Genomic DNA, 13,769 nt, shown 5'->3' with positions numbered 1-13,769 from the left:
CCAATCTGACAGGTGGTAGTGGTATCTCAGAGTTGTCTTAATTTGCATTTCTCTGATTAATAATGACTTGGAGCATCTTTTCATATGGCTAGAAACAGTTTCAATTTCTTCATCTGAGAATTGTCTGTTCATATCCTTTGACCATTTAACAATTGGAGAATGTGTGCCAGATACTTCTTAATGAATACAGAAGAAAAAACAAATTCACACAGTATGACTCCTAAATTCTTTTCATCTCAAAGCAAAGAACAATTTTTATCTTAATATTTTTAATAGATAATAATCCTACTTTACATGTATTTGTATATTATATGTTATAGATTTCATCTTGAAGAATTAAGTCTAAATATGCTCACTTGCTCTAGCCAACAAGTTTCGCATATTCAAAACTTAGCCATGAGAAATACAATTGTTTACATTTTCATAGAAAGATATCCCAATGATCAACTATAAATGACTTTGCTATTCTCAGCAGTACAATGAATGATCCATGACTACTCTAAAGGACTTATGAAAAATCCTATCTATACCAGAGAAGGAACTGATTCTCTGAATACAGTTTGAAGCAATCTCTAATTTTTTTTTTTTTTATTTTTCTTTAAGGGTTTTTTTTAGGGTAGGAGATCATTGCTTTCTTTCACAACATGGCTTTTATGGAAATGTTTTGCATAATTCCCTATGTGGTTTCTTAATGAGGGCTAGCGGTGGAGATAAAGAAAACAAAAGTTTTAAACAACAAATATTTTTTTAATTGTTTTAAATGTCACTGAGGAAAAATATTAGAGTAAATTTTTTAAAAATAAAACTAAACAAAACAGTAGATGTAATTTTAAAAAGACATCATAATATAATCCAAATTATCTGTTATATGCTTGTGTTCTGAAAAGAATTTTTTTTTCAGAGAAAAAACTGAACAAAGTTTGACTTTCCAAAGAGGAAAATTTCAATAAGGAAATGGATTCTTGCCTACTTTAACAACTACATGACACTTAATAGAAAAAAATAATTACCTGCCAAAAAATGCCACTTTCATGTGCCTCCGGGCCAGCACCTCACCAATGACTGATAGTTTATTCTTATAGCCCTGTATTTCTTCCAGATCATCCTCGGTAGCTATCCGTTCAAGTTCTGGATTCTTATATGTTGCTATAAAATTAAGAAGGTATTAATTAGTACAAAGAATAAGACATGATGCATTCTAGGTTACTAATACAACGGGGATACATAGTAATTATAGCTCTGGTATCTCACTTCACACCCTGCACCTCATACCCTGGCAAATTGACAAAAGATGAGAGTCATTGTTGGAGAGGTTGTGTGAAGACAGGCACATTAGTGTATCATTGATGGAACTATGAATCAGTACAACAATTCTGAAAAGCAATTTGGAATTAGGCAAATGACTAAAATGTCCCTACTCTTTGATCCAAAGTTTATATCTTAAGAAGATCTTTGATTAAAAAAAAAAAATGTTTATAGTGGAGCCTTTTGTTATAGGACAGAACTGGAAAAAAGTTGATACCCATGAATTGGCAAATGGCTAAAAACAAAAACGCCCCATGGCGCACGAATGCAATGGAACATTATTGTACTGTACAAAATGATGAATGTAATCAATACTGACAAGTTTGAAAAGATCAACATGAAATAAGCTTAGAAAACAATATACACAATGACACAAACACACAAAATCAAAAATGAATATGGCAAAATTCTAAAGCACGTAAATTTCACAGAGGACCTATGAGACCCAGTACTATCCCTCTCTTCTACAGAGTGAGAAGGTACATAAGAGTTTACCTTGACATCTTGTCACACTCTTTATGTATCAATTATGCTGACATTTTCTCCTCTTGTTCTTTTCCTTTATAAAAAAATACCATGTGTTACATGGGATGGTGTTCTGAGAAGGGGAGGAGAAATATCAAGGGAAACTATGGTATTTAAAAAATACATCCAACAAAAACTTATTTTAGATTCCTAAAAATGTGATTGTACATTTGTCATTGTTGAGTTTTTGATCATGAGAAAGTCTTCATGATCCCATTTAGGGTTTTCTTGGCAAAGAGACTGAAGTGGTTTTCTATTTCCTTCTCTTGCTCATTTTACAGATGAGGAAACTGGGCAAACAGGGTTAAGTGATTATGGCACCAACTATCTGCCCTGTACTTAAGTAGTAAGATATTTAAATTTAGAGTATGCTAAGCTCTTAATATATGGAAATCCAACCATTTAGGGAATGGAATGTATTTGTTAATGGTTAAATGGGTCGTGTTCAAGTGTACTTCAAAGTCTTCCTAGCATATTTATAAAGGCCTCAAAAGTTTAGTGTGTATATTATAAAGCAGCAGTCACCAAAACCATTTGGTATTGGCTAAGAAATAGATTAGTTGATCAGTGGAACAGGTTAGGTTTACAAGACAGAATAGTCAACTACAGCAATATAGTGTTTGACAAACCCAAAGATCCTAACTTTTGGGATAAGAATTCATTATTTGACAAAAACTGCTGGGATAAATGGAAATTAGTATGGCAGAAATTAGGCATGGACCCCCACTTAACACCGTATACCAAGATAAGATCAAAATGGGTCCATGATTTAGACATAAAGAATGAGATTATAAACAAATTGGAGGAACATAGGATAGTTTATCTCTCAGACTTGTGGAAGAGGAAGAAATTTGTGACTAAAGACGAACTAGAGACCATTATTGATCACAAAATAGAAAATTTTGATTACATCAAATTAAAAAGCTTCTGTACAAACAAAACTAACGTAAACAAGATTAGAAGGGAAGCAACAAACTGGGAAAACATCTTCACAGTTAAAGGTTCTGATAAAGGCCTCATTTCCAAAATATATAGAGAGCTGACTCTAATTTATAAGAAACCAAGCCATTCTCCAATTGATAAATGGTCAAAGCATATGAACAGACAATTTTCAGATGATGAAATTGAAATCATTACCACTCATATGAAAGAGTGTTCCAAATCATTATTAATCAGAGAAATGCAAATTAAGACAACTCTGAGATACCACTACACACCTGTAAGATTGGCTAAGATGACAGGAAAAAATAATGATGATTGTTGGAGGGGATGCGGGAAAACTGGGACACTGATACATTGTTGGTGGAGCTGTGAACGAATCCAACCATTCTGGAGAGCAATCTGGAATTATGCCCAAAAAGTTATCAAACTGTGCATACCCTTTGACCCAGCAGTGTTTCTACTGGGCTTATACCCCAAGGAGATACTAAAGAAGGGAAAGGGACCAATATGTGCCAAAATGTTTGTGGCAGCCCTGTTTGTAGTGGCTAGAAGCTGGAAACTGAGTGGATGTCCATCAATTGGAGAATGGTTGGGTAAATTGTGGTATATGAATGTTATGGAATATTATTGTTCTGTAAGAAATGACCAGCAAGATGAATACAGAGAAGCTTGGAGAGAATTACATGAACTGATGCTAAGTGAAATGAGCAGAACCAAGAGATCATTATATATGTCAACAACGATACTGTATGAAGATGTAATCTAATGGAAGTGGATTTCTTTGACAAAGAGACCTAATTCAGTTTCAATTGATCAATGATGGACAAAAGCAGCTACACCCAAAGAAAAAAACACTGGGAAATGAATGTAAACTGTTTGCATTTTTGTTTTTCTTCCCGGGTTATTTCTACCTTCTGAATCCAATTCTCCCTGTGCAACAAGAGAACTGTTTAGATCTGCACACATACATTGTATCTAGGATATACTAGGACATATTCAACATAAATAGGACTGCTTGCCAACTAGGGGAGGGGGTGGAGGGTGGGAGGGAAAAATCGGAACAGAAGTGAGTGCAAGGGATAATGTTGTAAAAAAATTACCCTGGCATGGATTCTATCAATAAAAAGTTACTATAATAAAATTTTTTTAAAAAAAAAGTTTAGTTTGTTCATGATTATGTAATGATCAACTGTGATGAACATGGCTCTTCTCAATGATGAGGTGATTTCAAGGCAATTCCAACAGGCTTCGCATCCACATCCAGAGACAGAACTGTGAAGACTGAATGTGGATCATATTATGTGATGATCAATTCTGATGGACATGGCCCTCTTCAACAATGAGATGAACCAAATCAGTTCCAATAGAGCCGTAATGAAATGAACCAGCTACGCCAAGCAAAAGAACTCTGGGAGATGACTATGAACCACTACATAGAATTCCCAATCCCTCTATTTTAGCCTGCCTGCCATTTTTTATTTCCTTCACAGGCTAATTGTACACCATTTCAAAGTCTGATTCCTTTTGTACAGCAAAATAACTGTTTGGACATGTATACATACATTGTATTTTACTTATACTTCAATATATTTAACATGTATTGGTCAACCTGCCATCTGGGGGAAGGAGTGGGGGGAAGGAGGGGAAAAGTTGGAACAAAAGGTTTTGCAATTGTCAATGCTGAAAAAATACCCATACATTTATCTTGTAAATAAAAAGCTATAAAAAAAAAAAATTGAATATGGATCGAAGCATAGTATTTTCACTTTTTTTTTCCCCTTTCCCCTGCTTTCCCTCCCTCCTCCTTTTAGTCTGATTTTTCTTGAAACAACATAATATGGAAATGTTTAAAAGGACTACACATATTTAATCTGCATTAGATTGCTTGCTGTCTTGGAAAAGGGGAAGATAAAAGAGGACGAAAAATTTAGAACACAAATTTTTACAAAAATGAATGTTGAAAACTATTTTTACATGTATTTGAAAAAATAAAATACTATTTTTAAAAAGTCTGGTTTGTAAATCTTTGCCTTAAGTCAAAGACAATTTGCTATCTAATAAATTAATATCAGCATTATTATTAGCCTTTTAATCCAAGTGGGTTGACAAGACAAGATAGGTTTTTACTTTTCCCATGATGTATACTGGGCAATTGGGCATTTATCTGATTCCAGATATGGGAGATCTTACCATGTTCTACTAAGTTATATAAGTAATGAATTCCAAAGTAAAAAACCAGCTGAATTTATATTTTAATGTATTTAACATCTACTGGTCATCCTGCCATCTAGGGGAGGAGGTGGGGGGTAAGAGGTGAAAAATTGGAACAAGAGGTTTGGCAATTGTTAACGCTGTAAAGTTATCCATGCATATAACCTGTAAATAAAAGGCTAATAAAAAAAAAAAAAAACCAGCTGAGTTTATTGTAGATGATTCTTTCCACTTATTTTCATATTTCTTTTTACCATTAGCTTTGTAATCTCTTATTTTTCTGCTATATTTTCTCATCTTCAGACTTATCTCTTTAACAAGAAAAAATTAGGTGCTAGAAGTCAAGGTTTTTTCCAAACCGTAAATAATTGATTTCTAAAGCCAACACCACTAGAAGTCCTTAATCACTGTAGGGATTCCTGATACCATTAATAGGCTAAAAGGTCCTGTCCCATGCACTGGATAAGATGCAATTAGCTATCCAAAAAAAAAATCTACTTGATGTTTTTGAGGAATCCCAGCACTGTTAAAAGAAATAACTGTCTTGGTAAGATTCTTCATTTTTTAGGAATCAAAGATGCACAACTGGGTGCCATGTCATGTTTTTTGCCATTTTGTTTTGCAACCTTGACTTCCTTAATTTCTAATACAACAATTAAACAAACAAAAAACTATTACTACCCTCGTCCCCTTCAAATTTCATTTAAAAAGTAACTAGTGAGCTGGAAATATTTATGCAAATAGAAACCAAGTTCATTTTGCGTTTTAAACCATTAAGCAAAAAATACAATGTAATTCACTGAAGAAAAGTGTTACTTCTGATTTCTTTTCACTTTAGTATTTAGAATGATATGCAAATTATTCTAGATCTATAAGCATATGAAATCAGAAAGTATTGTTAATTCTGAGCTGAGCCAGAAGACCAACTATGGTGAACTTGCTGTACATTTCACTTTCAAGTCAATTTCATAACCAAACCTTGAAGAAATGGGGACTTTTGAATGGTTCCTTCTGCTCTCATCCAAAATATCTTTCTTGGGGATTCAGAAACTTGTTTTTGAATCCTGAGTTCAACAATATTTGTATAACCTTAGAAAAGTTCTTTGGCTTCTCAGAGCCTAAATTTCACCATCTGCCAATCTGGATCATGCGAGTCACAACCTTTGTAAGATCTAAATTAAAAGTTAGAGGGGACCTTTAAAGGCCACATCATCCTCCATTTCACAGATAAGGAAGCCCAGAATGGTTCAATGACGTGTCTCTATAAGTCCAAGTTTTTTCTGCTTCAAAAATAAAATCCTCTAACTTCTTTAGCAAAACACATTCACTCCCGCAAATATACCTTAAAATGAATGACACAAACTTGGAAAACAAAAGTATGTTTTGTATTTAGATTTATATTAATTAGGTAGATTTAAAATGTAATAACATTTACATTAAAATGTAAACAAAATTTCTGCAAGTTTGGAAACTTAATTCATATATATGAGGGTCTTCATATAAAAGCTTCTGAAGCACTGCTACATGATCAACTTTATAACCACTAACCTTCAACAAAATTTGTGCCTTCAGTCACGTACTCCAGTAGCTGGTCAAAGATAGCAGTAATCGTCTTTTTAGCCAACACAAAATGCTTCAGTGGAGAAGTGGTTGTTTCTGCCATTTTTAACTGTGAAAATGACAAACATCAACTTGGCTAAGGGAAATGCAAGCACAAAGATTTCAGTATGCTTAATGAAGCTATTTCATACAAAATCCTTTATTTTAACTAGTGTGGAAATAAAGTACCTATTATGTATCAGCCATACAGTTAGCCATATGGATGGATACAAAGTCAAAAACAAACTGGTCCCTGACCACAAGGCGATTTCACTCTAATGAAGGAAACCTCTATAGATGCATATTAAACAGATAAAAAGGTGGTGATTGTCATTGGTCTTTAGTTCTTGAAGAAGACTGTGATTTAGATAGGTGATGCCATGGCATGCTAGTGAACTGGATTTAAGTAAGAGAGAGCTGGGCAAGGTCAGCCTCACTCCCCTCCAGAGCCATCCAGGTCCAGTAGTAAGATACAGGTCACGAGGACTGAGAAGGCCCCGGATGCAATGGGGTACCTCGTCTTTTTAAAGTAAGGTCATTTTAACAGATATCAGTTTGACTGAGGCAACACCCAATCAATTGAGCAAGGCTAGATAAGAAAAAATAGGAGAGAATGGTCTCTTTTACCTAGTCAAAATATATACATCATGGACAGCTAGATGGCACTGTGGATAGAACACTGATCTTGGAGTCTAGGGAAGTTCAAACTCAGTCTCAGATATGCAAGACTTATTTGCTTAAGCCCGATCACTTCATACCCAAAGGGAAAAAAAAAATCCAAAATATATACATCATCTTGAGACCCTCAAAGTTTCTTTCTTTCTTTCTTTATTGCTGGGACAGTTGGGGGTTAAGTGACTTGCCCAGGGTCACACAGCTAGGAAGTGTTAAGTATTTGAGACCAGATTTGAACTCGGGTACTCCTGACTTCAAGACTGGTGCTCTTATCCACTGCGCCACCTAACAGCCCCAATTGTCATTCTTTTAGTTTATTTCTTTAAATTTTTGGCCCTCAAGTTTCTAACCGAAACAGAAATAATTGCTATTTACTTTAACCCTGAGCCAAAAAGGGATCAAACAAGGATCGAGTGGGGCTTGAGACCTATTGCTGGTCAATCAATGAGAACCAGAATGATTTAAGAGTGGGGTCCTATCCTAAACCACCAAGATTTCTTTAGAGGGGTAATCTTAAGAAGGCACCAAGGGAGGCAGGTTGAGGCAGGAAAGGTTTCTTTTATAAAAAGTAATTTGAGTTTTGATTCCAAAGCATGGTCATTAGCCAATCAAACCCTATATTAACAAGCAGTTAGGGATGCAGACAAATAATTCCTGTTCTCAAGTTGCTCACAGCAAACACCTAACTATGCAAACAAGCTATATATATATATATATATATATATATATATATGTAAAATATAAAACTGGGTGTACTCTCAGAGGGCAGGACTAACATTACAGGGAAATCAGAAAAGCTTCTTAGGGAAGAGTTTAGCTTTGATCTGAAAAAGGTAGGATAGCTCAGGGACAGCAATAGGAGGGAGAAAACAAGAGGAATGGAGGAAAGCCACTGAGAAGGAATGGAGAGCTTTTCTGTCCTGGGCCTTCTCCCTTTATGCTGTTTCCTGTGCCCATCTTACCAACTGCCATAGATTCATTTATCATCTCTATACTGATTCTCAAGTCTATCTGTCCAACCCCAAACTCGTTCCTGACCTAGTCTCATTTCCAACTGCCTATTAGACATATTGAACTTTATAGATATCTCAGAGACACCTTAAATATGTCCAAAACTGAACTCATCCTTCCTCCTAAATGTCCAAGTTCCGCAAGCTCAAACTAATGTATCATCCTTTCTCTCTCCTCCCCATATCCAATTTGTTAACAAGGGCTGTCAATTTTACCTTGATAACATCTCTCACATATCTCCCCTTCCCTCTTCTGACAACCACCAGCCTGGTACAAGAGCTCATCAAGCCAAGCCAAATCAAGCCTTCAATAACCACAAATCTTTCCCCACTGCAATCCATTCTGCATTCAGCTGTCAGAGGGGCCTAAAATGCAAATCTGAGCACATTATTCCCCCCTCCCTCCCAACTCAATAAACTCAAACTGACTCCTAATCATCTTCAGGACCAAATATAAAATTCTCTTTGACATTCAAAGTGCTTCGCAATCTTTAGAGCTTTTCCAATCTTCTTACCAGCAGATACTCTGCATTGTTGCTATTGATGCTAGTGCCTTCTCTTGATTATTTCCAATACATCCTGAATTCAACATGTTTGCACACAGCTATTTGGATGTTGTCCCCCCTTTAGACTGTAAGTTCCTTGAGCAGGGACTGTTAACTTTCTTTATATCTCTAACACTTAACATAGTATTGGCACATAGCAGTTGCTTAATGAATGTTTACTGAATGGATGGGGTCAAAAGCCAGACTGAAGGTAGTTAAGGAAATGGAAGATAGTCTTCAATAAGAAGAAATCCAAAAGATTGGAGAGCATCTGAGCACGGGTAAAGATGGGTACAAATGGTACAAGATGGGAGCTGCAGGCTAGATGGGGTCAGGTTAGAAAAAGCCTTAAAAGTCAGGAGGGACTTGGTGTTTGATTTCTCTTCTTTTCCAGGCTTCTAACTATGGTCTTTGCCACCATGACCAAGAAGCCTTTTAACCCTGGGACATCCCTCCCCCAAGTCAGCCTCCTTCTCCCATTGGCAAGCTGCTTCTCTGGCTTCATCTGTGTAAAGGGCCCCCGGCCAGTTGTTTTTCAGACCCTCCTTGGCTGGGTTTCCAACTCTAGCTTTAGTGATCATGGCCCTGTCTCCGTGCCTTTCTGCCATTCCTTTTCATCCCCCTTTCCCCATTACATTGTAAGGGGCTGTCTTTTGCTTATATTTGTATCCCAAGGGCTTAATACAATTTTTTGCACATGGTAAATGATTAATAAATACTTTGTTTGCCCGTATTTACCGAGTTTCCAATAATAGGAAATTTTAGTAAAAAAGCAAATTGTAAAAGAACAGATTTGTCTACAATATTCAAGCTTTCATTTCAGGTACACTCTCTTGTTTGTCCTTCATTCTGAAGAGGACCATGACATCTGGGAGGAATGACATGGAAGTGAATTAGATTTAAGTGAGGGAGGGTTGTGCAATGTTACCAGCCTCCAGCCATCTGGGTCCAATGGCAAGACAGCGATCGGGATGACTGGAGATGGCCCTAGATGCAATGGAAGGCCTTGGCCTTTTTAACTAAGGTCTTAACAAATATGAAGGAACATATCCACAGACTCCATCTGGAGCTGGTCACCAAGAGCCCTTGTATACTTCTGATGCTCTAGTGTCTGCAGCTTCTGGCCTTCCATAGGTCTGGAATTTCATCAGGGTGAGTGGGTGAGCAGACTAGATTATAAAGGCCTTCCAGGGACAAGCCTTAGCCAACTTGACTCCACCTGCAATCCATCTGTAACCTTGGACAATAGAAGTATAGAAGCTTCCAATCCTCTCTGAGAACACAGAACTCATGCCACCGTGTGACTAGGCAGGTCTCTTATTTGGGGTTAGTTAAAACTTTGAAGACCTGCTAGTTCAATCCCTCTCCTTTTAAAAATGAGAAAACTGGGTACAAGCAAGTTAAATGACTTGTCCATGATCATACAGAAGTAATTTGAACCCAGGTTTTCTGACTATAAAGTCAATGTTCTTTGTACCCTACAAAATCAGGTCCTAGAGGAGAACTGGAACAAAAAATGCCCACAGTTTCATTTCAATGAAAATACCATGGTATAGTGTGTAGGAGGAAGTGGAGCCGGTATCCCAACCTGGCTTTGCTCAAGCTTGCCATGCTGGAAAAGTCACCTCCATTTCTCCTTCTTACCATCTTTGGCTCTGACGGGATCAAACTATACTGTAAACTAGTAAAACAACAAAAATTTCCAACTCAGGGGATTCTTAAGAAACTTTGTATAGGAAAAGAAAAGAAAAGGAAAGGAAAGTGTCCAGCAGATAAGGAAAAAGGAGTCTGGTTTACAGGTTTAACAAGTAGTAACTTTAGGTAGGTGCCAACTAGATTAGACAACAGTTAAGTCTCTTTCTGGCTCTACAATTCTATTCTTTTCTTGAATTACAGAGATTTCAAGAGAACATTTTTCTAACTTTTTTCAGGATATCAGGAAATTTCCCAATTTCAAAATTTCAAAATTTACAAGAATTTAACTGAAATTACAACAGACAAAAAGTCCTCTACTTTTTGGTTAACAGAATTGAATAATCACCTTCTAATGCTATTGATTTCTCTCCTAGTAAAACTAATGGGGGGAGGGGAAGAGAAGTTGTCAAAGTCTTTGTTAAAAGAGTACAATTTGCTTTTAAATGAGAAGTTTTGGAGAAACCTGGGGAGTTATTTTTGTCCAGCTGGCTCTAATTCTTACATTAAGCTTTCTACTCTAGCCCTTTAATAGCGATAATCCATTTTAATTATGTTGTCACTACCCCAGACTAACTCATCCAGGTCACTGGATACGGGAAAAACAAGTTAGTAGACAATAACTTAAATCACCAAGTTTCTGAAAAGGGGCAGGGCCTCCCTGGAAAGTGTAGAAAATGACTCCTAAGCCCTAGAAGCAACACAAGAAGGCAAATGGCATTCGTTTTTGCTACAAACCACCAAGGGCAGTCGGGGCCAAAAAATGGACTGAGGTTTAGAGCCAGGCCATTAACTGCTTCAGGGAATGGAAAAAGACTCTCTTGGCTTCTTCCCATTAAAAAAATCAGCAAAGGCAAATCACTACCACTCAGTCTAATTTTGGGCAGCTGAGCACGGGTATAAAAGCAGCAACCACAGAGACGGATAAAGTTAGAACAGGAGAGTCCTTCACATTCCCTGTGATTAAAGGCTTGGTACAAGAGAAATCTCAATTAACAAGCATTTTAATTAAGCCCCTGGAAAAGCAAGGAATTCGAAGAGAAAAGCAGTGAAGAAATGGAGAAAGAGGAAAATACGTAGAGAGATGAGTGTATCCACATTTATTTAAAGACAGAGTATCGCTCGCCCCAGGGGATCAGGGAAAGGCTTCCCAGAGAGGGTAACTCAAGAGCCGAGCCCAGATATCCGGGCTGTAGAGGGCTATGTGCACGAGGAGAGTCGGGAGAGCATCGCCCATTAGAGCTGGCATCTACGAGATGGACTGGTTGGTCTACAGCCCTTTATGGAGGAGAAGTAGGCACTCAGGTGGTTAAGCTTGAGAGCAAGTATTTAAATCGACCAACAAGCATCTAAGCGGAAAAACGAAGTCAGAAAGACCTGAATTAGATTTCCGCCTCCCGACTCCAGTCTTTCCCTGGAAAAGGAGGGCAACAGCAGCACGGGCTGCCCAGGATCTCCCAGGGCGGGAGACAACATGTGGAGCTATTTACGAGAAAGCCTTACCAGCGCCTCCAGGCAAGAGGCGCCCAGCAGAACTGGGCTGCTCTTACTTTAGCGAACACGAGGTCACATCTAGCCTCGGACCCGGGACCAGTTGGAGGCCCCGCCTTTGCCATAATCGGCAGCCACTCGGTTGTCTTAGGAAGGAAACCCCACCCGAGTCGGCATTTTCTGAAGCTCCGCCCCCCATCCTGAGGGAGCAGCTGGGAAGGAGCATTAATGGAGCGCCTGCTGTGTGCCTTCACAAGGCCTCGCCCTGCCCCCCCGGCACGGCTTCGTCGGGGGGGGGGGAACAAACCCCGGCCGGGCCCGGGAAGCCGGCCCAGGCCTAACCGCCGGCCCGGGCCCCCCACCCCCTTCAGGGGCCAGCCTCCTAAGGCGGCGCTCGGGAAGCCACCTCTTCCCCTACTCCGCCCCCCCCACCCCACCCCCCCCTCAAGGATCGCAGCGGGCGGCCACCCGCCCAGGGGCCTCGTCGCCGAGCGCCGGCGGTCGGGAGGGGGAGTCGGGGACGGGGGTGGGGCCTGACCTGCGACGACGCTCCCGGTCCTAGTCGTAAGCCGATACCCGCCGCGGAGCTGCTCCGGGGGCCCCGACGAGCCTCATCGTCCCGCGCCGGGAGAAGTCGAGGCCGGAGCAGGGGGCGGGGCGGGGGAGGAGACCGCGATCGGGGAAGGGCGTGGCGAAGGCCGGAAGGGGCAGGGCCGCTTCCGGGCCCCACCGCCCCGGTCTGGGCTATAGGTGGCCCGAGCGGCGGAAGTGCGCGGCTTTTTGGGTGCCATGTTTGTTACGGGCGGAAGACGGGCAGAGTCGCCGCTCTGGCCATGGGCGTCTCTGGCGTCACGCTCGCTCTCGGCTAGTGACTGAGCGAGCACAAGGACTGAGCCACGGGAATACTCGGGGGTCACTCAAAGAGCTCCCCGACCCACGCCAACGCAACGTCTTTATCCAACCCGGCTCCGAGCTAGCCTTGTAACCTTCCAGAGTTGAGGAACTCAACAGAAGCACCCGCTCTTCTGATTCTTGTACAGTTTGGGTTTCCCCGAGTCTCCCCGTGAGCCCCCTGCTCGCGACCGCCCTTCCAGTTAAACCAGGCCCTGGACGGGGGCTTGACCTTGAGCCCCCCCTGGCGGGAGGCGGCTAACCTTGAGCTGCTCGCGGAACCTCGCCGTTTCCTTCTCTGCAACAGGAAGGGGCCGGACCTCGGGGGTCCCTAAATCCGCGCTTTGGGGAACAATCCCAGCCCCTCCGAAGCCTCCGCCGGGGGAGGGAGGAAGGGAAAGCGGGCCTCCGGATTAAAAGATGCTCCGGGCCGTCCCAGCGCCTCTAGAGTCCCAGTGGGGGAGGGGCATGGAAGCGGAGCCTTGCGGGGAGGTCGCCTGGACCATGGGCCCAGCACTCAACCGGCTGGTCCATAACTACGGTACCGACACGCGGACTGGCAGTTTTCTATCCTTCCCAGACGGATGTTAAGATGACTGGTGAAGGCGGGATTAAGGTGTCACACGCCACTCCCCTTTCCAGAAATAAATTTTGCACGTAGGATTTCATCCTAGAATGTTAGGAGGAAAATTCCATTTACTAGTTAATGAGAGAACTGCCCGATTCGCTTGGTTCGTACGTACGGTTAGTTTCTCACTTAGAAAAAGCCAGTCTTTTAAAAAGGACCTTCTGAAGCTGAAAAAGTTCGTTCCACCCAAAACAATACAATTTCTTAATTTTTAAGTACCTTAGGAATGGCTCAGAACCAAGTCAGTTCTGGTGA

At 40.4% G+C, this 13,769-nt stretch overlaps 1 protein-coding gene across 2 annotated transcripts in view; it reads right to left on the bottom strand.

Moving 5' to 3' along the window:
• MFN1 (mitofusin 1) overlaps nt 1–13,460 on the bottom strand; it is a 46,064-nt gene extending 32,604 nt beyond the window's left edge. Inside the window, exons 1-3 of one of the 2 annotated variants that reach the window (XM_031957703.1) lie at nt 13,150–13,460; nt 6,532–6,652; nt 1,011–1,146 (exon numbers count right to left, since the gene is read on the bottom strand). In XM_031957703.1, the coding sequence (XP_031813563.1) occupies nt 1,011–1,146; nt 6,532–6,646 (251 nt within the window). In that variant the 5' untranslated portion in view covers nt 6,647–6,652; nt 13,150–13,460. Of the gene's footprint in view, nt 1–1,010; nt 1,147–6,531; nt 6,653–12,533; nt 12,617–13,149 lie in introns of those variants that run through there. The other variant, XM_031957702.1, reaches the window with a different exon arrangement.
• Between the last annotated feature and the right edge of the window lie 309 nt (nt 13,461–13,769).

The sequence above is a fragment of the Sarcophilus harrisii genome, chromosome 3 (genome assembly GCF_902635505.1).
Source record: "Sarcophilus harrisii chromosome 3, mSarHar1.11, whole genome shotgun sequence".
NCBI classification, from domain to species: domain Eukaryota; kingdom Metazoa; phylum Chordata; class Mammalia; order Dasyuromorphia; family Dasyuridae; genus Sarcophilus; species Sarcophilus harrisii.
This window is presented reverse-complemented; position numbering and strand designations above follow the sequence as displayed.